Source organism: Colletotrichum orchidophilum (assembly GCF_001831195.1).
Source record: "Colletotrichum orchidophilum strain IMI 309357 chromosome Unknown Scaffold_207.1, whole genome shotgun sequence".
In the NCBI taxonomy this organism is placed as follows: Eukaryota; Fungi; Ascomycota; class Sordariomycetes; order Glomerellales; family Glomerellaceae; genus Colletotrichum; species Colletotrichum orchidophilum.
This window is the reverse complement of record NW_019173163.1, coordinates 32,455-57,243: the sequence shown is the minus strand read 5'-3', so window position 1 is coordinate 57,243 and position 24,789 is coordinate 32,455. Positions and strand designations below refer to the sequence as shown.

General features: G+C 53.6%; 6 protein-coding genes across 6 annotated transcripts; 2 read left to right on the top strand and 4 right to left on the bottom strand.

Moving 5' to 3' along the window:
* Positions 1-43: 43 nt before the first annotated feature.
* CORC01_13698 (SNARE domain-containing protein) lies at positions 44-702 on the bottom strand (the record flags this gene model as incomplete). Its single annotated transcript, XM_022625314.1, has 3 exons — positions 44-137; positions 283-519; positions 692-702. Coding segments are annotated over 3 exons (342 nt in total), but the record flags the coding sequence as incomplete, so codon positions are not given.
* A 1,733-nt stretch (positions 703-2,435) lies between these two features.
* CORC01_13697 (histone chaperone domain CHZ) lies at positions 2,436-2,914 on the bottom strand (the record flags this gene model as incomplete). The annotated part of the gene is made up of 2 exons (XM_022625313.1): positions 2,436-2,705; positions 2,768-2,914. 2 exons carry the CDS (start codon positions 2,912-2,914, stop codon positions 2,436-2,438), a joined length of 417 nt encoding a protein of 138 aa, XP_022468190.1.
* Positions 2,915-3,777: 863 nt separating this feature from the next.
* Positions 3,778-4,429, bottom strand: CORC01_13696 (uncharacterized protein; the record flags this gene model as incomplete). The annotated part of the gene is made up of 2 exons (XM_022625312.1): positions 3,778-3,841; positions 3,909-4,429. The coding sequence occupies 2 exons, from the start codon at positions 4,427-4,429 to the stop codon at positions 3,778-3,780; spliced, it is 585 nt and encodes a 194-aa protein (XP_022468189.1).
* A 517-nt stretch (positions 4,430-4,946) lies between these two features.
* CORC01_13695 (cyclin) lies at positions 4,947-6,269 on the bottom strand (the record flags this gene model as incomplete). Its single annotated transcript, XM_022625311.1, has 2 exons — positions 4,947-5,490; positions 5,557-6,269. 2 exons carry the CDS (start codon positions 6,267-6,269, stop codon positions 4,947-4,949), a joined length of 1,257 nt encoding a protein of 418 aa, XP_022468188.1.
* Positions 6,270-9,632: 3,363 nt separating this feature from the next.
* On the top strand, positions 9,633-12,846 carry CORC01_13694 (armadillo repeat protein; the record flags this gene model as incomplete). Its single annotated transcript, XM_022625310.1, has 3 exons — positions 9,633-9,927; positions 9,987-11,776; positions 11,833-12,846. 3 exons carry the CDS (start codon positions 9,633-9,635, stop codon positions 12,844-12,846), a joined length of 3,099 nt encoding a protein of 1,032 aa, XP_022468187.1.
* Positions 12,847-16,073: 3,227 nt separating this feature from the next.
* CORC01_13693 (uncharacterized protein) lies at positions 16,074-17,011 on the top strand (the record flags this gene model as incomplete). The annotated part of the gene is made up of 2 exons (XM_022625309.1): positions 16,074-16,202; positions 16,262-17,011. The coding sequence occupies 2 exons, from the start codon at positions 16,074-16,076 to the stop codon at positions 17,009-17,011; spliced, it is 879 nt and encodes a 292-aa protein (XP_022468186.1).
* Positions 17,012-24,789: the final 7,778 nt, after the last annotated feature.

Sequence of the window (24,789 nt, the reverse complement as noted above, 5' to 3'; positions counted from 1 at the left end):
GGGTGAAAGAAAAGCACAGAAACGGTGCAGGCGGAGGACGTACGCTCTTCAAGATCTTGACCTTGCCCATGATACCCGCAACCTGCTCATCGTTCTGGCTCTCGAGCTCGTTAAGGACGGCGTCGCTGTATTGGCCCCTGATATGGCATAGCCGTCAGCAAGATGTCCCGCAATAGAGATTGCCCCTCCTCCTCCTTCTCTTCTGCGATCTTTCCAAAGCCGATATCTCCCTCAACTTCGCAAGTGGGAGTCCAAAGGGGGATATGAGGGTCTCGTGCGTACCGTTTATTCGGCGTCGCAGGCCGGAACCCCCGGTTCGCGTCGATACCGAGATGGCCACCACCGCCCATGGGCGGCGCAGGCGAGGCGCTGCCGCCCGCGTATCCATACCCATACCCGCCGCCCAGCCTAGATGGCGAGGCGCTGACGGGTCGCCGGGCGTTGTCGCCGCCGCCGCCGGTGTAGCCCTCGAAGAGAGCGCTGCGGGAGTCGCGCTGGTGCAGCGAGGAGGCGCCGAATCTGTGGGTTCGGCAAGAATTAGCATCGGGTCAGCCAGCCTTCCTCATCTCAGGAACCCGCCTGTGACACAAGAGTCGAGCGCAAGCCGCATTGTCCCCCATCCCAGCGATTCCGAACCGCGTGCGTTGCGTGTGTGCTGGGGGGGGGGGGGTTCCAGTTCCGATGTACGCACCTTGAAGCCATGGTGTCCTAACCGTCGCGTCCTGTCGCGCGCGCTGCAGCTGCTTCGAAGCAAGCCTGTCGAAACTGGGTGGGCGTGTAGTACCCGTTGTCCGCGACACACGTTCGAATGTCTCGAATACTTGATCGAAGAGAGGCGTTTCGAAAAAAAGGGGTGAAGCAGATGTTGGTGCTAACGAGGCAACCCGGTAACAAGAGACAACTTTTTTTTTTCTGCTCACTGGCCCTTGTGCCTATCTCCCTTCTTGAACCCCCTGGGTTTACGTTGTCATTCAACGTCGGTCCGGTTGCAAGGTGTGCTAGACAAGGTTGTCTGCTATGCGGGTAAGGTATACGTCGAATCTCGGCTGGGCGATCTCTAATTTTTTAGCGGCTCAAACTCCCTCCTTTGGGTTTGACCTGGATGCTTGGGGGATCGATTGCTAAGGTTCCCCCTTGTCAAGTCAAAAAGAGATAGATACGTCAAGAAGGTGGTTGATTGTGGACAAAAACGAGGCGAGCGGGCTGGGGTTCATGCATGGGAAAGGGGACGAGAAGAGAACCTGGCAAGATTTGAGTATAGTGGAAGTTCTCGCGCGTAAAGTACCTCTCAGCTTCCACTGAACGGAGATACCAGTCTTGAGGGGACACGTCCCTCGGTTCCTGTCCACGTTTACTAAATTACGATTTTGACATTTCGACGGTTCCCCAAAAACCCCGTCCCGCTAACAGCTCTTTGATTTTGGGTACGTGTCGTCCCGCTATCCAATCGAAAACGGAGAAGAACCTAATAGTCCCGAGCAGGCAGGGCACCAAGGAGGCACCCTATCCAGTATGAAGCGCGGGTGTCCCTGGGCCAAGACCAGCCAGCTTAAGTAAGGTAAGGTATCTTAGACGCCTACGGATACCTGCCTACCTGATCCGTACCCTGCCTCATCTATCCATACTGGCTGAGACCTTGCGCTTGAGAGCCTCTCCCAAGATCTGGCCTTGCACTCGAGGAGGAAGTGCCAGGTCATGGTTCGTTATGTTCAAATTTATCACATTTGCAGGTAATTGTTTATGGCAAAACACATTGCGTACAGCCAAGACAAGTTGCCGAGGCGATGCTTGTGGCTCCATTCCATTGTCAGGTAGCTCTGCTTCATGCACTGATCAGCGATCGAGCTGGCAGGTGGATAACTCTTGCCGGACTAACAAGAATTTGCTGCAAAGCAAATACGAGCATCGCCAAGGTCATGAACCTCTGCCTCGCCAATAGCCAACTTTGCCAACAACGACATCAGAAGAAAAAAAACACTCGTACGTCCACATACACATGCACTCGGGGCGCTCATTGTCGCATAATCTTCATTTCCATGGTACTCGTAGTCAAGGTAGCGACATCACGCGCTGAACGGCCTGATGAAATAAAGCATGCCGCCGAATCAAGATCAGGCGGGGCATAGTAACAGATTCGACTTTGTCTCGAACGCCGCCGCCGAAAGGCTGCAATATCCATCCAGGCTTTCAGCCGCCAATGCCCAAACCACCAAGTCTCGTCATCGACGTAGGGCATGCAAATGATTATCAAAGCCCTCTTCTAACTTTTGTGTAAACCATCAACCGCCCCCATTTACTATCATTTTTTTGTCATGTATGTCGTGCCGTTTCCCAATAACCGTCATGATAGGTGATAACCACCGCCGCCGCCACTGGATTACAGTAGGCATCGGCTAATTGAAAGAAGACGAAAGGGAGCAGAGCATGTCTGCTTTTCAGTCCTCTTCCATCTTGGAGTCGTCGGGGGCCGCAAAGTCATCGTCGTCCTCGTCGTCCTCCTCCTCGGCGGGGTTCTCTTCGGCAGCCTTGGCGAAGTCGATGACACGTCCGCGGGTGCGGCGACCGCCCTCGACAATGTTGCTCAGGTCAATCTCCTCCAAGCCATCCTCCTCGTCGACTGTGATCGCAGACATGTTAGTCACAGAACCGCAGGTGCAAGCTAGATTCGTAGCAGTCGGGGGGTAGTTCTTACCAGCTTCGGCGACCTTGAGAGATTCTGTTAGCATCGGTGCAGAGCCAAAAAGATTGGTGAGATTATGATACGTACCTCGGTGGCCTCTTCCTCATCACTAGACTCCTCATCCTCGTCCATGGGGTCACTCTTCTCGACGGACTCCTCCGCGGCGACGGCCTTTCCCTTGCCCTTGGTCTCCTCGGCGAGACCAGCTGCAACGTTCTCGTTCTCGGCAGCCATTGCGTCTGTTCGGTAAAGGCTGTGTGGTACTGTCAAGTTTATTGCGCAAAAGGAGAGAGAAGAAAGAGGTTGCTGTCGCAAAAAGTTGTAGTGGAGGATGGAAAGTTTGGGGTGGGTTGCATGAATGGGTGGGTGGAAGATTGAGAAAGTGGAGGTGAAGCTGCGCAGGTAAACCGATGGATTTATCAGTTCGATCGTACCTTACCCCCGGTCCCGGTCCCAGTCCCAGCTTTTAAGACTGCCTGCGTGAAAGTGCTTACAGCGCAAGGCTTGTGTGCTGTGCAGGCCGTCTCTGAGCAACGAGCGCTAGTCTTGGAATGGTCTAGAGCTGCCACGCACGTGCCATGTCAAACCTGCCTGCTATGGAAGGCACCTAGGTGCCTCCTTCTTGCAGATAGGTTCATCAGTGCTCATAGCTGGAGCTTCTTGGCAGATGTCGAACTTGAGGCTGAGAGGTCTCTGATACACGGCTGGGGGGAAAGAACCCTTCTCTGTTCCAAGGCAAGGTTGTATAAGAAACTGTATATATTTTGCGTCGGCATAATTGAAGCCTTGTGAAGAGAAGCCACCAAGCATGCCCCAGCTGATACTGACGACTGCGGAACATCGGTCTTCTCCCATTTATTTGACACTGAGTTGAGAAAGAACTCGCTCAGGGCAACGGAAAACGAGCACAATGGAAATTCTCAGAGTTTCTCAGAGCCACATGAGTACAGATGCTTCTTCTCACCTCAGCAGAGCCATAGGCCCCCGGCCTGCAAGCAATATCACGGGTACGTACACGAAGCCCTCAAACGAGTAGAGTCGTTCGCGGACGAACGTATGAAATTCTATCATTGGATATTCATCATTACCAAACTCCTCTATTTTCCATCTCCTCCGCCGGTGACAATCATCAGAACGACAATCGCAATCAGCCACCAGTACCTGATAAGTCAACGTTAGCAACTCACCCATTTCCCCAGGAACAAGCAAAGCAACAATAAAAACATACTTTTGCCAAAACGGCTTCTCCTCCTGCACGACCTTGCGTCCCTCGGGACTAAGCACAACAGGCTTGTTCAATTCAGGCGTCTTGCCCGGCGCGGCAACCTTGACAACAGCCTGCGGCCCGAAATCCCTCGTCGCGCCCGCGTCGACACGCACGCCCTTGACCCCGGCACCCACGACCTCGCCCGAGGCGCCGTCGACGCTCAGGATGATATTGGGCTGGTAGCCCTTTGCAAAATTCTCCGTCGAGGCGACCGACACGCCCGAGGTCCACTGCGCCGTGGCGGAGTCATAGACGCCGACGCGGACGAGCTTTGCACCTGCGGGGTAGTCGGCGATCTCGGGGGCCTCGAAAGAGGTTATGCTTGCCTCCGCCGGACGCTTGGTATCGTACTCGATCTCGGCGAGGAGGGCTGGCTTCTGAGTTGTGAGGGAGACTGGCTCGATGTAGACCTTTGCGAGGCGGGTCTCGGCGGCGGCGAGCGTCGTTGCGAAGAGCGCCGATAGAATGGTTGTCGCGCGCATCTTTGCGTGTGATCTCCGTGGTAGTGTGTGTGTGTATGGCCCCTGGGTGAAATGCGCTCGGGGGGGCGGCGCTGGGTGCGTTGAGGTGCAAGTCGCGGCGAGCAATCGTTGGATGTTGAATAGTTGCTAGAGGGGGAAAGTGATATGGAGCCAGGCAAGATTGAAGGCCGGGGTAAAGTCGGCTGAACACCTGTACCCCCAGACACCATCATTCAGTCTGCCCGCAGTTAATCACCAACCTGCCCGCTTCGCAAACTACAACTCGGTAAAGACAGCGGTTATTTTATGGCGCGATACGTGACGCGATGCATCAAGGCTTCGAATTTCGATCCCATGCATACGTCCAACCATTTAGAAAAGTGTGGTATTCATTACCGCTATCACTCATAACCATTCAAAACACCCCGCCTTTCCAAACGCCGCTTTGCCATGCCTCTCTGGCAGCAGTGATGCCCGCCCGTTTTTAACAAAATAGAATCGACAAAAAAAGGTTTGACCTTGACACTCTCGGGGGCCGTTATGAGGGCTGTGACGGCCCTGCTTCGTCCCCATGCGGCGACTTCGCCGGGCTCTCTTCGTCCGGCGAGTCTCCGCTATCGTCAGCGACTCCGTCTGAAATTTCCGTTGATCCATCATCTTCGTTTTCCTCAGAATCCTCGTATTCGTCAATCGCGTCGGCCTCTTCCTCTTGCAACGCATATCCTGGGCAGCGCTCAACAAGGCCGCGGTAATAAGCCACAAGTACCTCTGGGTTCGGGACGATCTTCCAGTCTACCCTATATAGAAATTCAAGCTCTAGTAGCTTAAGCTCGGCGACTCTAACGCCTCCTACTCGCGCATATGTTGTGTTGTTCCAAAACAGATCCGATAGGCCCTTGGCCGCTACGGTGGCGGCCGTGATCAGAAAGCGATGGACAGTTAGCGTGTTGATCGTGAATTCTGGATATAATGCGCATAGACGGTCAATATAGTAGACCATAGACAGAAGCAGCGGCGGGGTCAGCGTCGCATGCTTTGCTAATCTGTTGAGATATTCAAGCACTGAAATGCTTGGTGCGGTTCTGGATCAAGGCTGGTGAGCGCTGCTATATCAGGAGTGGCGGCTGGGTAAGAAGGCTTTCGCTCACCTTGAGTGGAAACGAGTCAGGCTTCCGGAGCGAAGAGCCAGAGCATCGTTGGTCTCTATCAACTCTGAGAGCATGTGGGATATGAGTACAACCATATCCTCGGTGCTGCACAGCTCGTAACGTTGAGGCAATATTTTCGGCGGGCCGGCCGTGGGCTTTGGGCGCTTAGCCGCGCTGCTCGACGATTCGCCGGCTGCTAATGCGCTTGCCTGCGCCTGCGCGACGGCAGGGTCTTGGGAGTTTCGACGTTTTCCGGGCGATGCGGTGGTCGTCGACGCCTCGCGAATGACGGGGGCCACGACGGGCTGTGGTTGTGATGGTGTTTCTGGCTGGGTTCGCTGGTGGGGTTCTGGTTGCGGTTGCGGCGCGGACGGGTCTATCGGTTGAGGACGCGGTGTTGGCGGGGGTTCAACTGGCGTCGCAGGCATGGAAGTGGAAGTGCGCGGGGTGGCATCTTGTGCCTGGTAGGTGGTAGACTCCATGGGAGAGTATTGGGTGCCGGCGTCGACGGCTACATATTGTCGTGGCCGTGGTTGGGAGGAGGGTGAGGTCATTGAGGTGGACGGAGAAGACCTTGATGCAGAGTGCCGCCGCGGCAAAGGGGCCGAAAGCCGGGCAGGAGATGAGTGCGGGGAGGATCGCGTAGGGGCATAGTGGAAGGTATTGGGCGAGGCATTGGCGGAGCTGGCGACGATGGGAGATGTTGTCAACATGGTCCCGGGCGCATCGTGGGGTTGAGGACAACAGAACGAGCGGATCGGACGTGGTTGCCAGTGAAAGCTGGAGCTGGAGAGGCGGGATAAGGTGAGTAAGGTGAGTTAAGTCGGGCAAGGTAAGCACTCGTAGTGTGCAGTTGATGGCGGCGGCGGTTGGGCGGTCGATAGGGCAGGTTCAGATGTGCAGATTGCCAGACCCCAAAATCAGATAGGCCACACGATCGAAAAACCGGGATGAGGAGTGGAGGGGCTCGGTTTGCCGGTGCCGTGTGGTGCGCGTAGGATAAGGTATCAGGTACCAGTAGCACCTTAGGTAGGTACCTTGGGCGATGGCCAGGCTGGAGAGGGGGACTGGCGCTACAGGTGTCCGATATTGGCAGGCTTTCCACGTTGATACGGTTGCTCGCAGGAGTCCAGACTGCAGGTCAGCACCAGTTCCAGCGTCATTAGCAGCAGTAACACCAACAAAGCGAGTGAATGGGAGGTCGCAAGAAAGGAAGGGGGAAAAAAAGAGTGGACTGGGACGAGTGGACGACGGCTGATGAAGCCATCCGATGCAACAGCCACAAGGCACCTCACCGTCTTGAGTCTCTTGACTACCCAGGATGAGGTACTGGGGGTACGTAGCGCAATGCCAGTGGGATGGCCTATCTTAGCTGGGTGGACTGCCAATGAAATTCCAAGGAGTTGGGACGTGGAGTAGCGCGAATCTGATTTTCTGCGGTCTCGGCACCAGGCCATGCAAACACGCTTGCGCCGGCCAGCCAGTCGCCTGCTGTGGGTTAGTGGGGAAGGTCCTGACATATGTACGTGAGCGAAAACGTGATCCTGCGATTGTCACTGATTTCATCCATCTCTCTTCCACGCTCGTGCAGCACAGAATTCCCCAAACCCCGGCTCCAGACAAAAAGCGACGCCCGGGTCCAGGGGACAGGCTTGATCGTGCTACCGGGTGGTACTGGTATGGCACATGGCAATGCAGAGCTTTTCCCCTGGCCCTGGAAGCTGCCGATTGCGCCATCGCGTCCACCTCCCATCTTTGAGGCCCTCTTCTGAGTTCTCGCTGATTCAATGTCAGAGGTGGGCCGCTCTTCTGCTTCGGGACACCGAGCCATGCCACTAACGCTGCTCTGGGCCCGGCGCTGTAACCCTTCCACTATGAACGACTACCCAGAGCGGCCATGGCACTCTTAGTCCCACGCAGATGCCAACAGGGACCTGGCCACTTACGATTCCCAGCCTGGAGCCTGGGGCCGGAGGCGCCGTCGAGTCTGGACGGCTCAAATTTTTCTACGCGGGTTCCGATTACGGAGGCACCAGTGGACCTCGAATCGACATATTCGTGCACGCGCCGGAGCACGGAAAACGGGTTTATGGTGCCGCACGTCTGATCCACCAAGGGATCCAGCTTGCTCCGCGACAACCTCTCCGGACCTGAAGACCAAAGCGCTCGTACAATGTAGGAAGGTGCTTCGCCGTACGGGATTGCCCGCCGTTACGGTTTGCGGTCGGCTGCTCCTGCGAGTTTTCTTGCTCCCTTCTTATGGTGTTACCCCTTGGCGTTGATATCTCCGTCATAATAGTCGTCCAGGAGTCCAGTTATCAGTTGCCAGTTGTCATTTAATTCATGCCAGAAACTACTCATCTCACGATCGAATCGCTGCCATGGTGAGAACGCCGCTATCTCGCGGTGCGATCGAATATTACGTAGCTCTGAGGTGTTGTCGACTGCAAATAACATGAAAGTCGAGACCGTGTCATGCAAGAGTGTCCCTGTTGCAGTTCTTCACGGAGATCATGGACTTTTGCGTTTTACAAAATTACGGGACGAACCTGGCCACATGAGTCCAGTTAAGCAATTTCAACCAGTGCTAATCTATGTCATATTTGGAGCGTGAGCTTCACACACAAACAAGTGACAACGTGAGGCTACAGCCTCACTTAATTAAATTTAAATAGTCGTATATAAGTCTTACACTTTTCAAGTACATGAGCGAATTCAACAGAACAAATTATCAAGTGACGAGATTTTCCTCCACATTTTTCTCCACGCCAAGAGTTTCTTTCAAGCGAGGAACGCCGGTAAATATAAAAAAAAGTACGAATAGCACGGAACAACCTGTCAAGTCAAGCACACAGGTAGAGGACTTGTATCGGTTTTCAGCAATGGTCCAAGGCCTTTGGAAATTGATCGATCTCTAAATTCTCACTAGATCCCGAAATGCCCGGCTTCTGCCCACTCATTCATTCATATGGGAAAGGGCATAGAATTGCACCATATCACCTTATCGTCCACGTCAGGAAGAGCCTTGGTTGGAACGATGAGGGTTCACAGGTTGCTGTAGTATTCATGCAAAAGTCGCCAATTCGATCTTTACATCGCAATATCACGGAACTTCCCCAACGTAAATTGATCGGTAGAATCTCCAGAGGAAGGTTTGTTGGTCTCATACTTGTCCTTCCAAAATGGTAATTGAAGCTGGATGCCGCCAGATCAGATCAACTCACTTAAGTCACAAGTGGCAACAGCTTCTGTTTCGGGGAATTTACCATGTGTAAGCCACACTATGTGGGGTATTGACGTGGTGGAAGGAGACAACTAAGCCGTGTTACAGTCAGCCATGCCGGGGATGGTCAAACTTGGCAACTCCAGACTGGTATAACTCTTGCATTTTGCTCGTAATACGCTGTAAAGACAACGCCTGTGAAGGGGAGAACACAGGTCTTTCGAAACGCCCATGATGACCCGTAGTTTGTGGTTCCCGAGGCGAATTCAAAGAGTATGAAACCGTCTCCAATGTTCACGAGGACCAGAGCAGAGCCGTTCAGTTAGAGAACACGGGCATGCGCCAGCACAGCACACGCCTCCGCACTGACGCCTAGCGATGCCTTAAGCTTCAGCTAGCATGTGAGAATCCTGGAAACAGCAGGTCGTGATAAGAGAAATGCACGTGCCGCACCTACCCCCAGTGCCAATGCCCGATAATCACCCAGTCTCCCAGACCATCGGCCCTGCCTTTAGGTGATCAACCGCAGTCCATCTTGTGGACAAACCCCCGGCCTTCTGTCCATGGACATCCGCTTCTGGACCCAAGCTCCCGACACCCTTGGAACCCATCTACAACAAACGGCAACTAGTTATCGACATATGTATTAGAGAAGAATCTGTCGACCTTCAAACGTTTTGCAAAGCTCGACCCGCGTTTGCCTGACCGTCGACTAGTTTGCAGGGACCTGAGGCTCTGACGCAACACCCGCCGCCGCAGCAGCATCACTCTGTCCTTGCAAGCACACGACGCGCTGGTCGACGCCGATAACACATAGCCAAGCTCCGACCAACGACTCTTTTCGATTTTCGTCATGGCACGCTCGTCGACTCCCCCGATCCTCTCGCAGCTCCAGAGCGCAAGGAGCTATACCGAACAGACGAGTGCGCTGCGGGCTCTCAAAAACGATGTCGTCGGGCATGCACAGAAGAAGGAGATGTGGGCTGAGCTAGGCGCACTGGAACCCATCGTCAAGATTCTCAATGCTTCTCGATCGCCGGCCAAGGTCAACAGCAAAGACGCTCGCCCGAGCTCCAACTCTCCATGGTTGAGCGAGGAAGAGACAGTGAGGCTTCAAGCTCTGCAACTCTTGGCGAGCTTTGCCAATGGTAGATTTCACATCCTATAGCCATTGGACCAGTTCGCAAACTAATTCGTGCACCTCCAGGCGGCACTGCTTTTGTCGAGCCACTCCTCGCTGCGGGCACGCTGCCAGCTGTATTGGACAATGTATGTCCGACAACGAACGCTCCTCTGCTCGTCACTACGGCACTACGTGTCCTTCTCAACGTCATCGAAGCTTCCGCTCTATCGACAACGAACTCGCCAATAGATATGCAAGCCTTGGCCGAGGCCATCTTCGCATCCGAACATATCGATTCTTTCAATAGCATACTTTCTAGCAGCGCAACTGTGTCCGAGCAACAAACTCAAGTGCCATTAGTAGCGAGCATCATCAGCCAATTGTGTCGAGACGAGAAGCATCAACTGGCTATGGCAAATCAAAGGGTCATTGACTCCCTCGCAACTAAGTTGGCAAGCATTGCTGTTGCTGAAGGGCATGTCATTCCCTACGCCGAAGTGTTCGGCCGGGTGGATCGGATGTCGGACTTCACTCCGGAGCCGGCACCGTCCAGTTCAAACTTGGCTTCCATCTTGGAAGCATTGACTGTCATCATCACGGACTCTCGCTTCAGAGCGTGCACGCTGTTGTGCTCGCCGGCGATCATGGCCATCTTCCCTTCCCTGAAATTCAACCCGTCAAAAGAAGTACGAGCGCCCTGGAACTCCCTAGAGGTGAGCGGTCTCGGATACGCGCGGCAGCAAAATCTCAGTGCTCTGGACTATCTGCTACCCGCCGTCCCTATACACCAAGGTCGAATTCCCGGGTCGCAGCAATCGCACTTTCCTGCTCTGGGCATGTCCGAGGCGCGGGAGCGGGCTCGCTCAGCCGCAAGCAAATACAGCTCTACGGCTTCCGTATGGGAGGCTTCCCGATTCGAGTTGTTTGGGAACGAGACAGAGCCGGAAGAAGAACAGGAGACTCCCCTAATACCGTGGCTGATACTCTTGATCAGATCACGGCAGAGTCTAGACCGGCTGATGGCTGCCAATCTCCTCACCTCACTTTTCAGGTCTGGGTTTGGCAGCAAGTATCTGAGAGAGACTAGTCTCTGTCTTCTGGTTGTTCCTGTTCTCATGGACATGCTCGAACAGCTTCAAGCGGCACCACCAGTTGTGAAGTCTCCTCTGGTTGATGCGGACGTGGCGTTGAAGTGGACGATATTGGAGCGTACGCCGGCCATCCTTGCCCGAATGATCACAGACAGCGAACCGCTCCAAAAGGCTGCTTTCGACTGCGGCGCCGTCAAATGTTTTAGCAAGCTTCTCAAAGACGCATACGAGCCGATTCCATCGTCTGCCTATGCCAAAGTATGGTCACCACAGGCCGATACCGCGATGGAGACGGAAAGTACCCCTCCCTCTCGTGCCCTGGGATCAGAAGGACAGCCGCCGCTCCTGGCCCACAGAGTTCGGATGCGAGAAAGCGCACTTAAGGCGATAGGGGCTCTAGCGGCTGGCAAGGACGAATATCGCAAGGCTTTCGTCGAGCAGGACGTCGTTGCTCACATTGTGCAGTCATTGTCGCCTACGCCCGGCAAGCCGTCGAATCCAAAGGATCGCAGCAAACCAAACGAACCAGATGGACCTATTCGTGACGGGTCCGCGCCCGACCACAATTCTGGGTACGGCAACAACCCCCTCTCGGTTTTGATTGCAGGTTGCCACGCTGTAAGAATGCTGTCACGGTCGGTTAGTATCCTCAGGACATCTCTAGTGGACTATGCTGTGGCTGTGCCCCTATTCCGGTTCCTCAGACACCCTGACGTGGATGTCCAAATTGCTGCCACTGCTGCAATTTGTAATCTAGTCACCGAAGTTAGCCCCATGAGGGAGGTGAGTGCAACCCGTGACCTAGTTTCTGGCAATGTGGACTATGCTAACCATCCTAGCTCCTGGCCGATCGGGGCGTGATGAAGATCCTGTGTGAGCATGCGCATTCTCTCAATGCAGCACTGCGCCTCAACGCTCTCTGGGCACTGAAGCATTTCGTACATGCAGTTGACCTTGATACCAAAAAGCAATGTCTGGAAGTACTTGAGTCTGGATGGCTTGTGCGGCTTATTTGCGACGACACGGAAGATGATGCCCTCTTCCTTGCTAGGTCAAAGATGGACAAGCAGAACGCTGTTGACATTGGAGATGACGTAGATGGCGATGTCGAGATGGACCAGGCTGATTCGTTGTCCAAATCGTGGTTGGGTTCGACAATGCAGCCGCAAGACGCAGACGGCAAGCGATCAGCCAAGTTACGGCAGACAGAGGCGAAATTGGCGGCTCTTCGCGAGGCCGAAATCAACCCCTTACGGAAAGCCCGCAATGATGATCTCGCCATTCAGGAGCAGGGCCTCGACTTCATAAGGAATTTGATCGGGGCGGCCGGGTCTGGGACGCATTCTGATTCTCCAAGCGACACCACGGAGATGATCAACTACCTTTTCGACGAGTTGGGACAGGACAGAGTTTTCGATATACTGGCCAGGAAACTACAGGCCAAGGTCCTTCATCCAACGGCAAGACGATCTACGGGTTCGGGACGAGAGGCTCGCGTCCTCTACCCGCAGGCCAAGATCATCGAGGCCGTAGTGTTCATCCTCGTTCATATGGCGGCCAGTATCCCGCGTCATCGACAATTGGTTATTGCGCAAACAGACTTACTCAAACTGTTGGCGAATCACTTCAATAGCAAGGACAAGGAAGTCCGGGTAGCCCTTTGTCACTTGATCAGCAACCTCACATGGCAAGATGACGACAACGACGCACGGGGGTGCGCCCAGAGGGCATATGAACTCAAGAAGTTGGGATTCCTTACCAAGCTTGAGGGATTAGAAGACGATAGCGAATTAGATGTGCGAGAGCGGGCTAAGAGTGCAGTTTGGCAGATGAAGCAACCCGGTACAGACTAGCAAGAGCATACCGCGGCTTTCGGGGCTTTCGGGGCTTTCTAGGAAATGTAGTACTGGCACCGACAAGTGAAGCGGCGTAAGCAGAGGTGGGTGCGGTAGATGGAAAGAAGCGCAACGGCCGCAGGCTTGAGGACATAGACGAGGAGGTGGGTGAAATCACGGCGGTGACGAGGTTGTGGTAGCGGACGCATTGACGAGACGATTATTTTGGATTAGCCGGGTTCGCATGCATGTATGATGTAGATGTACATGGGTTTTGACGTAGCGTTACTGTACACCGTGCAGCAGTACATGATGAATGATGGAAAGGCATGAGTCGGCGTTTACTGTCAAGGCGTCCAAGCAGTTCGATGATAATGGTCCGATATGTGTAGGAACGCCTTTGTGTTGAAGTGATGTTACCTGTCAAGCTCCTCTAGTCTGACTTGTTCGCGAACTTTTACAATTCACCGGGCCCCAAAAGACGGCTTTCGATTTCACGTTTTACCGGTAAGCGCAACGGAATATTGCTCAGGTGTGGGTCTTGATTGCGCATGTGAGGCAAGTGAATGGTCGCTTACAGTCCTTGTCGCTTCAATTCTTGGTCGGATTGCTGCTACTTCACGGTCATTCGGTGATCTCGACGTCCGGTGCGAGATGTGGCCTGCGGCTGCCGGAGCTCCCCTTCCTCCACGGCTGGAAATTTCTCGGCGATGCGGATCGTATGTCGACCGTGTGGCGCGCCCGCTGTTCTTTGTAAGTGCCAAGGTGTGAGAGTGAAGCAGCTAGCCAGATCGGAGATCTCGCGCCTCGATACTGCGCTGCGCTGCTGACAACAGAGCTCGGTTTACGGCACTGCAGTTTTCTTGGTCTTCTGTACTCTTGGCATGGTTGATAGTCAAGATATTACAACTTCCCAGGGTGTTTGGTCTGGCATTTCGGAAGCGGCGGATGGGGGGAGGTTCGTCCCTCATGTGGTCTGATCATCACATACTCTCTGATCACGAGGAGAGAAAGATGTAGAACAGAGAGGACTGTAGGGAAGAAACAGAGTTGGGTTGGGGCACCTGTAAGGCGGCCGCGGGAGGGGGATCCACCAATGTGCATGGAAGATGGACCATGATCGACAGCGGGGGCTGGACAGGGGTATGCGTGTGGTGCACTCCGTACCAGTACGGAAACCTCTGTACGGATGTGTGCATGTACGAGTGGTATGACAAAGCAGGATGTCTTCGCGTTGCGCGCGTTGCGGTAGGTCTTTTCACAACCCGCAGCATCGAGAGGCAACTTGTTGGATCTGGGATGGCAATGACTACCGGGTCTATCACGGGTGGGGCTCCGGAGAGGATCGAATAAGCGGCCAGGCTTTGGTTTTCAAGACGAGGCGACGACATGACACTTTGCCCCAAAGCCATGTGTAAGAGCGCGTGACATCGCCCACGTTTCGAAATAATGAGGCGTAACTCGGAGACAGTTGGGCTTCAGATCACGACATCACAGGCAAATGAGGTTTGATGGGTGCGGTAACGCGAAACAGTGGTTGGTTCATTCGTAGTTCAAAGGGAACGTCAGCCCTCCATTGGTGAGAAAGTTAGTCCACGAGGGGGCGCTTATTCTCGCCGGATGTAGGTATGCAGTACTATGCTCTAGACCGATTGATCGCTTGCTAATGTGTGTGATGTGATGCGTTTTCTGTGTGACGGGGTTCCCTCCTTTAGTCATCGGGGCGGGTGAAGTCGTGGGATTTCCCGGTGGTCCCGAGCGTCTGCAGCTGGGCCCGGCCGGGGAGCCCGGAGGTCTCTGGGAGGCGTTTGGCTGCCAGAGCTCCCACGTACAGGCGAGGTAGTATCCGAAAAAGAAACTACTACTATTGCTGCGGGGAGATTGATGTTGGCGACCATTGCGTCGACAGACTCATCTCTCTCAATTGAATTTCCAGTTTCCAAGTTCCTCGAGCTTCTGTTGGCTCCGTCTAGGGCCACTGCCGCCGGAGCATGTGGTAGCGCAGGTCTTTCGGAACGTTTGCAAGGATTTCTTTCCCTCTGGCTGTCGTTGTTGGTTTCCAGGTGGAGAACGGCGAACGGGGCGTCCGTGCGTACTTTCCCAGCCGGCATTTGCTTTGCAAGTCTCTGGATCCCAGCATCCGCTGGACAGGTATAGCTTCATTGGACCGTCCAGAAGTAAGCATGACCTTGCCAGTGCAGTACGCGGTCAGCAATATGGTTGATAACTATACAGTGTAGACGTGTTTGCTTTGAGATGATGTACAAGGCTCATCAGCAGCAATGGCTTGCCTTCCTTTCGCCTGTGAGGTTATTTGACACGTGCAGGCTAGTTGTTTATGAGACGAGTGTGCCGTACAACACCTGGTCCAGATCTGATCTATCATTCGTCTACGAAGTAGTGTTTTCTCAAGTACGTCCATGAGTATCTACAGGGATATCTGACGGTGTACACGTGTAAGCAGCTCGCTCTGGCGCTCACATAACCTCGAGACTATTTTGCCCCACACTCGACCTATCACTCCCCCACATCACTCCATGTCATTGCATCTGCTTCTCGGCCACCGAACCACACAGTGAGATCGTAGCGAAATGAATAGACTACCTCCTAGTACCCTTGAGTACCGGGGTGCTTCCCAGAAGCCCTTGGAGCGGACCTCTGACTGTTACGAGCGCGATGCGGTTACATCCTGACTAACCTTGTCTCGACTTGCCTGACTTCAGACAAAAGTCTCCTGACCGGAGGCTTTCATGTCGCGGATGTTCCTTCGATTACCTATACAACGACAGAACCTTCCATGGTTTACTCAGCTGGCGATCCCGTCCGTCTCATCCGGCCTGGTCCATGACCGTTCGTTCGCCGGGAGGAGGTATGGGTCCTTCCGGCATCTGAGCAGCAAGCCCTTCACATCGCCCAAGTCCACTCGTCGGCGGGCTCGGACTTGCAGGTAGCATCGAAGAGACGCGATTGAAGCCGTGATATCACATCATGGAACCGTCGAGCGGTGTCTTGCCGCAAACTGGGCAGGGGTTTGCGTCGTTTCAGCCACAAGTATAAGACCTTCCTTTCATCCCTCTGCATCACTTCCCTCTCCATCACACCATTGCAAGCATCGAGCTCGAAATTTCATCAGTAGACTTTCATATTTCTACCAGAGTAAACTCGAATACCATACTTTACTCGTCAGACCAATACTTGACGAGATACCTAATCTTCAGCAAGCCTCAACCACAGCAAACGCTGCCATGGGTTTGATCCTTCAGCGAGTCAACGAGGCGCTTGACATCAATCCTACCCCAGGGATTAAGGAGCAACTAAGTGTCAATGGCTCCGACTGGCTGTGGACCTGTGTAGCTATATACTCTGCATTTTTCGTACGTCATGGTTCCTGTCGTCCTTCCTGCCATCATCCCGTTCTGACTTTCATCATCAGCTTGCCGTCTTCGCCCTTTCATGGAAACCGAGAGGCAACGAAAAGGTCTTTCATTACCTCCTGAGCATCGCTCTTCTTGTCGGCGCCATCACATACTTCTCCAACGCTTCCGATCTCGGCTGGTCTCTCGTGACCCAAGGCACCACCTCGCACTCGGGCTCTCAGCGACAGATCTTCTTCAACAAGTACATCAACTGGGTCGTCGCCTTCCCCATCGTCAACATCCTTCTGGGTCTCGTCGCAAACTCGTCGTGGGCCACCATCGTCTGGCACATCTTCCTCTCCTGGGTCTGGGTCGTCAGTTACCTGGTCTCGGCCTACACCCCGTCCGTCTACAAGTGGGGGTTCTTCGTCTTCGGCACCATCGCTTACCTCGTCATGGCGGCCTCGACCTTTGCTGAAGGCAGCGTCGGCGCCAAGCGTGTGGGCACTCAGGGAGACTACTGGATTCTCGCCGGGTACTTCAACCTCCTCTGGCTTCTCTACCCAATTGCGTTCGGCGTCTCTGAAGGCGGCAACACCATCGGCGTCACACCTCACTTCATCTTCTTTGGCATCCTGGACGTTCTCATGATCCCCTTTGGTTCCGTCATCTTCTTGTTGCTCTCCAGGAAGTGGGATTATAACGCTTTGAACCTCTACTTTACGCAATACGGCCGCGTTCCCCAGGGAGGTCATTTCCCCGAGAAGTCGGCAGCGTCTGCTCCTGTCCCTGCTGCGACCCCAGCGGCTGCTCAGCAAGACGTGTGAGTGGCTTTCGAGCTTGAGCAATATGCTGTCTTCTACGGGTTGACCGAGGGTTTCATTCTTGAAGACCACTCAGTCCTCCTTTGAAGATGACAGGCAGTTGGACATGATTATATGTTGTTTCCGACTTTGCATAATCAATTGAAGAAAACAACAAGTGGAAAGAGGAGCACATTCTTTTGCAACAGGGCACCAGAAAGGAGTGACCCTCAGATGAGAAATGCAAGACCCAGGCGGAGTAAGAACAGGAAATACCCTCACTCGTTTGATTTTTTTCAAGATTCCCCTCGTCTTTTGAAGTTTTGAAGTTCAACGACAGAGATCTATAATGTATAATTGAGGCCGATGAGTTTTAGTTGTTGATAATACATGGTTGCTTTGAACATCAGCGCGCCCTCGGGCCAATCGTTAGTCTTCTTTCCCCTAATGTCACAACTCAGGACTATGAAAAACCCGGAGACATGCCTCTCATTCTTCGATCCGTTCCTGAAATATAATTCCCTATCTTTTGAGCTGCACCCTTCGAGTCTTAGGTCAGGATCTATGTGCTGATGACTTTCAAGCCAGAGGTTGACTGCAATTAGTAATGGAGGGCTGAATGGATGTGTTTGAACTTGGGAGCTTGAATGGGTCCCTCGCAAGTTAGACATGTAAAAGACCCTATTTACAATAAACGAAAATAAAATTCTCTGGATTTCGTTTACAGGCAAATACGCCCAGACGCATTCATAATTCTTGTCTTTGACTGTGAGCTTCAAGGTTGCCGCGTCTCCGTACCGGAGCACATCTTCTTGTGGCCAACTCTCTGGCCGGACGGCAAACAGTTCCATTCAACCCAGACCCTTCCGCGACGAAGTTGCCTAGCTTCTCTAGGTATGCATGCTGCTTCCGAAAGACGGGTTGTTCGGCCGATCGTGAGAAGGCTTGACAAGATGAGAATGCGTCTCATGAGGGGTTCGATGTGTAAGACAACCTCATCCAGGTCGTTCGCGGCTTCATGTTCCCGGGCTCTCGCAACGAGGAGTTCCAGCACTGTACGAAGCTCGGTATGTTCTGATCTGGTCTTGACCCGGTTGATTCTTCTCCTGTCTTGAGGGCTGTTGCGAGGTAGGTGGTCGTCGGAGAGTCTGGTCATCGTAGGCGGACTCGACTTTTTGGGTTTTTTCGACCAATTCCTTGAGAATCCGCCATCTCTATCATAATTCTCTTGGTCTTTTCCCATCGCCGGTTAGTCAATGTGCGTCATCCCAGTTGCGCCGGACCCCCGACCGAGGTGGCCAACTCGAGCCGTGGCTGTAGCCACTGGCCCCCGTCCGCCGCTGAGATGCTGCTCCAGCAAGAATACAAGATCGGAAAGGATTGGAGGAGACTAGATAGTCACATAATAAGAGGGTTCCTTGTGACTCATGTGCTGCGGGATACTCAATTGTATAGCGCCTCGCGGGCCGTGGAGTGTGATGCATTCCAAGCCCGGGAGATGGAAACTTCAAGTGCTTTCAGACATCCTCTCTGAGAATCAGTCCGGCAAATTTCGGTCGGTCTTTCTTGCGCAGATCTCTGGACTTTAACCTCTATACAAATGGGTAAAGAGAAAAGCTGCCTCATCGTTTTATGATTGTCTGGAACCACCCGACTGCGAGCCCTTTATTGCTCGCAAATTTCAAGGTTGTGCCGTTGACTTAAGAGGAAATCTAGAGGCCTGTTTATATAAGAAATCATGTCGAGGTATCGATTTCCCTCATAGTGAGCCTGCGACTACTCAAGATATTGTCCAAGTCTCAGCAGTATATGTATTCAGACAACTTCACTCGGTCTTAAATGTATGGTAGGACTTTCAGAACATTTCTTCCAGTCAATCAAGAATTCCTACATGAGGTCCAAGATGGAAGCCTGTTTCACTCCTCAGCCTCTTTCGTTGGAATGTATACGATCAAGATAAAGAAGCGACTATGGAATACCAAGAAACCAACGATTTCATTCCTAACTGAATATGAACATTGACGATGAATATCCAATGATAGTCCAACTTATCATCGTCACCACGCATGTTCACTCACTCACTCACAACCTTCACATAACGTTGCTTTACTTCAACCCAGTTTTCAAGACGAAAAGCACTCATCCACCCATTTCCTTCGGAGTCCTCAGACGCCAGGTCTCGTCCGGCCAACCGTATCAGCATACGAGACATGCATGAACCATTCACCACTCCCAAGGCTCGAGAACCCCTCACGCCTCCAAGACATGTCCTCGCTTCGAAAAAGCAATATCTTGAATGCACATCAAGATCCCCGGCAAAGGCGGGACCGCCCGCCGCTCGCGCCCGCAAACAAACGAACTCCCATCATCGCGTCAGAAAAAGCAGCCAAACGCCCCCCCCTACCTCCTCCTTGGTCTCTTTCCGAGTCACTTCTCCCGTGGTCGTAGTTCGATCCAGGCCCCTTGGATTCTCCTACCACAACTTCCTCACGTGGCACGCCAAAGCTCTAAGCGAAAGTCTGGCTTTTCCCCATCTCACCGGTCATGCTGCAGGGAAACATAGGCAGACAAACATTCAATCAACCTCTGACCTTCCTGCCCACCACAAGCACAACCACCATAAGCTTCGAAGGGGGGGGTATCAACTATGCCGGCCACACTTGTGACAACCTTGCTCCCGTTCCTAGTCTCCGGTACACCCCCTCTATATCTCGCTATCGTATGGTAAAGGTTAGCCGAGAGATGTACCGCTCCAAGTCTCCTTATCCAGACAGACTTTGCCCAGGTCAAAGCGTCGCGTCACCAAAGACGCGGGACTTGAAAAAAAAAGGGTCTCATGCGCTGGCGTCGTACACAAGAACGGTAAAATCGTTGGGATATGTAGTGTGCCTCTCTTCACCCTGCTTGCCTACCTACATCAGATGTTCTCCAACAACTGGCTGGCGCAAGTAAGTCTCCACACACGAAAAGAGAGAATTGGTGATACTCATAAACCTACAGCTGAATTATTCCGAGCCACAGATCCACTATTGGTAATTGCTTAGTCGGGAAACTCAAAACTCTCTCCCCTCGTTTCTGACAATAAACTACAAAGAAAGTTTCTGCTCAAAAAGTTTTGAGACGACGGGGAAAAGAATAGTTAAAACTGCCCGCATGGAAAACGTTTGGTCGCAAGGTTATCCTTCCCTCGCCCCTTCGCGCTCAAGAGGTTCGACCGACGTTTGGCTTTCCGCCTCAAAACAAGCAAGAACCCTCGTTATGATAGCCAACAGCAGACGTTTCCGCAGAGCCGCTGATGGCACCGCATCATTTCTTACCGATCAAGGGGCAACGTGGCAAGAAACGAACCTCGCGCCGAATTTCTAAGCGACACGCGAGAACGAACTGGATGTGTAGGTGGATGATGATGCCTCGACCGCACTCAAGGACATAACATCGCAAGAGCGATCTCGGACGGAGAGGGGGGGCATCTCAAAGTAACTACCTCCGCCTAACCTATTGCCCCTGCCATCTTCTCCTTTGCTGTGCAACATGAGTGCCTGTCTTGTATGCCGCGACCCGGGCAAGAAACCGACTGATTCCAAGACATGACTAGACGGCCTTGATGAGGACTAGATGGGAACCAAGTGTACCTGGAGGGATGGTTCAGGCAGTTCGCTGAAGCATACGCAAGCCATGGGTTTGGGGCTTCGGTTCTTGGTTCTTGGTTCATGGTTTCTGGGTTCCCAGGGTTTCTTGGGTTCAGCTCAGCGCCGAGTTAGCGCCGGTGTCATGTCATGGTGGGCGTCGGGAGAGAAATGTTTCCAACTCTTCTACGACTCTGGGGTTCCTTGTGTTTGTGTGCGTTTCTGGTGCGGGTACGAAATGAATTATAGGCGGAAGTCTATCGAGAGGCAACCTTGCCCTAGGCCTTTGGAGGGGTTTCAAGAATGGCCAAAAGAGAAACGGACGGTGCTCAGGAACGAGCCTTGGGAGAATCTTTTTTTTTTGAGGGGGAGGGGGGTCGGGGGCAGCAAATGGGTTCGTGCAGCAGCAGCTTCTGGAGGTGGCATGACCCAGTCTCTCTGCACAACCATTGTGTTGCTTAGGCAGACTTGAGTGCATTCAGCCTCAACTGTGAGAGAAGGGGGGGGGGGGGGCGGGGGGGGGGCGGCCTGTCAGGGCGCCCACCGTGTGGCGGCGTACAGAGTCCATTTCACGCGCCCATACTTGGACGGGGACTTCTGTGCGGGGGGGGGGGGGGGACGGTGAAGAGCTGCAATTACAAGCGCCACATCTGTCAGGACATACGAATACCATTCTACGCACCCATAATTAGAAGAGAAGTTCTGTCAGCGCTGAAGCACGAGTATCATGCAAGATTCGACGAAGTATTGAACTAGATAGGAGTTTGTTTGCTTGCCTCGCGTATGGTTTCTCAGCCAGGGTGTGGATGACTTCGCACCATGCTGTGCCACCGTGACAAGACAATCTGATGCTTCGATGAGGCAGAATGGTCAACCCTCCCCTCCACCCCGGGCCCCAAATTACTAGCAGGCATACGAAGCTGGAAGATGATTAGAGCTGGGAGAGCTGGCAAAAGGAGTTGATCTGGGACAAGGCCGTCCGACGCGACAGAGGACGGCAGCCACAGATATGGGCCAACCCAACAGCTTCCATGCGCTTTTAACCCACATAATTCGGCAGTGAACCCTCCTGGGACCGCTTTATATCGTGTTACACGACTTTGGCCATCTATCTCACTGAACAAATGTTGAAGCCGAGTGAGCGGCAAGAGAAGATATGCAATCGAGATGGCGTTGCCAGGTGATGCGGCGGGGTCGGATTTCAAATGAATCTAGGTTGGTGGTGTGCCGTTGCGTTTCCTTGGGGATCAAGTGTTCAATCACCAGCGGTACTGAAAGGGTTATCGATTTGCGCCTGTGGTGTCGTGACTGGCCGAGTCTCCTTTCCTTGCGTGCCATGTCTCACTCACACTGGGGAGGGGCGGAGCAGCCTCGACTGCTAGGTGCTTGGTGACTACCCGCAAGGTATGTTGCAATGCCGATGGCATAAACCCCACCCGGAGCATTATGGCAAGCTGGCAGGCGCGCCTCGTGGCTCGGATGGGAGAGGCCAGACTTGCGTTCACTCGGAGAGAAAATGGGGACCATCTTTATCGAGGCAGACGTTGTCGGCTGTGCCGCTCGCTGCCTGTCCTTGACTCGCGGTTCGTAAATTGCCGTGCAAGTCCCTAGTGTTTGCTGCCCTCAGCTTGCTAGGATAACAAGTGAAATCAAGACACCCCACGCTGGTGTTTGCCACGTAGCGAATGTTGTTGAATTTCCAAAGCCATTGGTTTGGCTCCCTGGGGCGGCAACTCCCCTTGCTATGGGAGCGCATTCAATCATGGCATTGAATAGTGTTGCGTGGCGCCCTTGTTGGTACTTTGACAGGTTTGCTTGACGTCCGTCAGGGCGGACCGCAGATGTACGGACGCGACCATAGCGGCAGGTACATCAGAGCAAGTTAGGCAAGTAGTCAATATCCGCGGACGATGTGAGAACGGATCTCTGGAGTTTGGCTGCAAAAGCCATCTGGATGACGCCGAAGTTAGCATAGCCGTTGTAACTTAAGTTACCCGCAAGCGCTGCACGGTTTAAACAATTATATCGCGAGGGTTGACGTTCAAAAGCAGTCAAATGATCAATGAAGCCACCCTTGTGAGAGAGACGATACAACGTCGAATCACGTTGAGCGATGTAGGGTCGGCCGCCGGAAGCGGGCCGGAAAGACCTTGTACTGGTTCCGCGGGAGAAGTGTGAATCGGACCATGGAGTGGGCCCGTATTGGTCCTCGATTGAGCCGGGGGGAAGGAGGAGGGTTGCAAGGGAAGGTATGCAGGTACAGTGTCGGCACTGTCCTTCCGACTGAGGTGGACCGTGGCAGTCTGAGGCATCTCAGATTGAGTCGGCCAAGGCAGAAGCAGGCAGAGTGGAAATTGAATGAAACGTCTTGATTGGCAAAGCGATGGGAATGACGAGGACTGCAGAATCCAGAGGCAGTGACAGGTGGGGCCAGGTGGAGGGGAGACATCAGACTCTCACACTGGGCCAAGGGTCGAGGACGGAGATCAAGGACAAGGGCAGGTGGAATGAGATGAGCGAGACTGCATGCTCCGTCAGAGGTTACTTCGAGCCAGTGACAGAGTGGCTCAGTGGGCTTTCCCAGACGGGAGGTCGTGCTCGCGGTGGACTCAAACCCATTGCCCGCGGTCGGCTACCTTAGTGTGCACAGTACACTACAGAGGGGAGACGCTCAGGCCGCCGGGTGAGCGACGATTCCCGCAAGGCGACTCCATTTTCCCAGTCTCAATTCTCAAATGGTCCATCGTCGCCATCCTGGACGATGGGAAAACAATGGAGACGGCAAAGAAATTCCAGGGAGCTCGCAAGCTCGAGCCAACGCAACGCAGCCAACAACGACCAACGCAGGGCTCCCAAGTCCATGGCCAGCACCTTCACCACCGGCGGGGACCAGCGGCGGCTGCCCCAATTGATCCATTTCGTCTCTTTCCCCTTCAGTCCCTCACCCGGGTCCCTCCTTGGACGGCGTTCCTTCCGCGTACTCTGATAGGCAGGTCCTCATTCTATCGGTGCTCTCATTCACCAGTCACTCTCATCCCTAAGCTCGAGCGAGTGAGAGTCTCTCACTCACCCACTCATCCACTCACTCTCAGGTCCAAACTCAGGCTCAGACTCAGACTCAAACTCAAACTCAGACTTACACTCGTCGGGCTCTGGTCTCAAAACGTCAGCAGCACACGTCTTGTCGCATATCCGCCTCACCAATAGGCACAAGTCTTGACGGATGAAATGTGGACCCGTACTATTTCTCTTCTCTTGGGATGGCAGTTACCCGATGCTGTGGATTGCATTACCAACCCAAGACACTTCCTCATTCTCTTTGACCACTCACCTCATCTCACTCAGCTCCCGAAGCTGCGGTCCTGGACACGGAGGACAAAGCGTACTTTGCCCCCCCCTTGCCCCATGCCACTCTTCCACCCCTGGCATCCTCCCTTCTCTCGCCTAGATTCCGCGTCTCTGGCACTGGAAATGGCAAAGCAATTTAGCCTCCAGGCTTGTCACTTCACGTTTCTTCCGTGCTTACAGATTGAGTACCTTCCACCCCCCCGCGAGCCTCGCTACCGCCTTTCGCACCGTCGTTCAATGGCTTGATCTCTTGCATTCTCGCCTACCTTGCCAACCAGACTGCGTCCTCTTATTTTGTCCGGTCAGGGAGGGAGAGAGCCTGCCGTGTGTCAACGGCGCCCAGCACTCAATCGCGCGGCTCGCATGCCCAAAATACATTTTCCCACAAAAGAGTGCCGGCGCTGCACAACTGGGACTTGACCTCCACACCACACCCCGACACCCGACATCGTGGATATTGAGAACTTGACTGGAGGGATTTGTGGCTGCACCGCAATGCATTGTCATTCTAATTTGCTCTTCAAAGCGCCGCCCGGTCAAAGCCCGAGAAAGACGGGATGAATCCGTCATCTCTTGGCAACTCTCCCATTCGGTCCCGACGCATCCACTCTGTCCCCGCCTCCATAGGTACCAGACAATGCTAGCCTCTATCCGTATCCGTACCTCGCAGAATATGCGTACCTACTTCGTTGGCTGTCGTCACTCATTCAGTCGTTGCCACTGCTTTCTCTTTCGCCAGCAGGCTCATGAATACGGGTATCTTTCGCCTTCTTCGACCGTACCCGAGACGGGACACAAGCGTTTCGCTGTCGGTCGATCGGCCGGCCG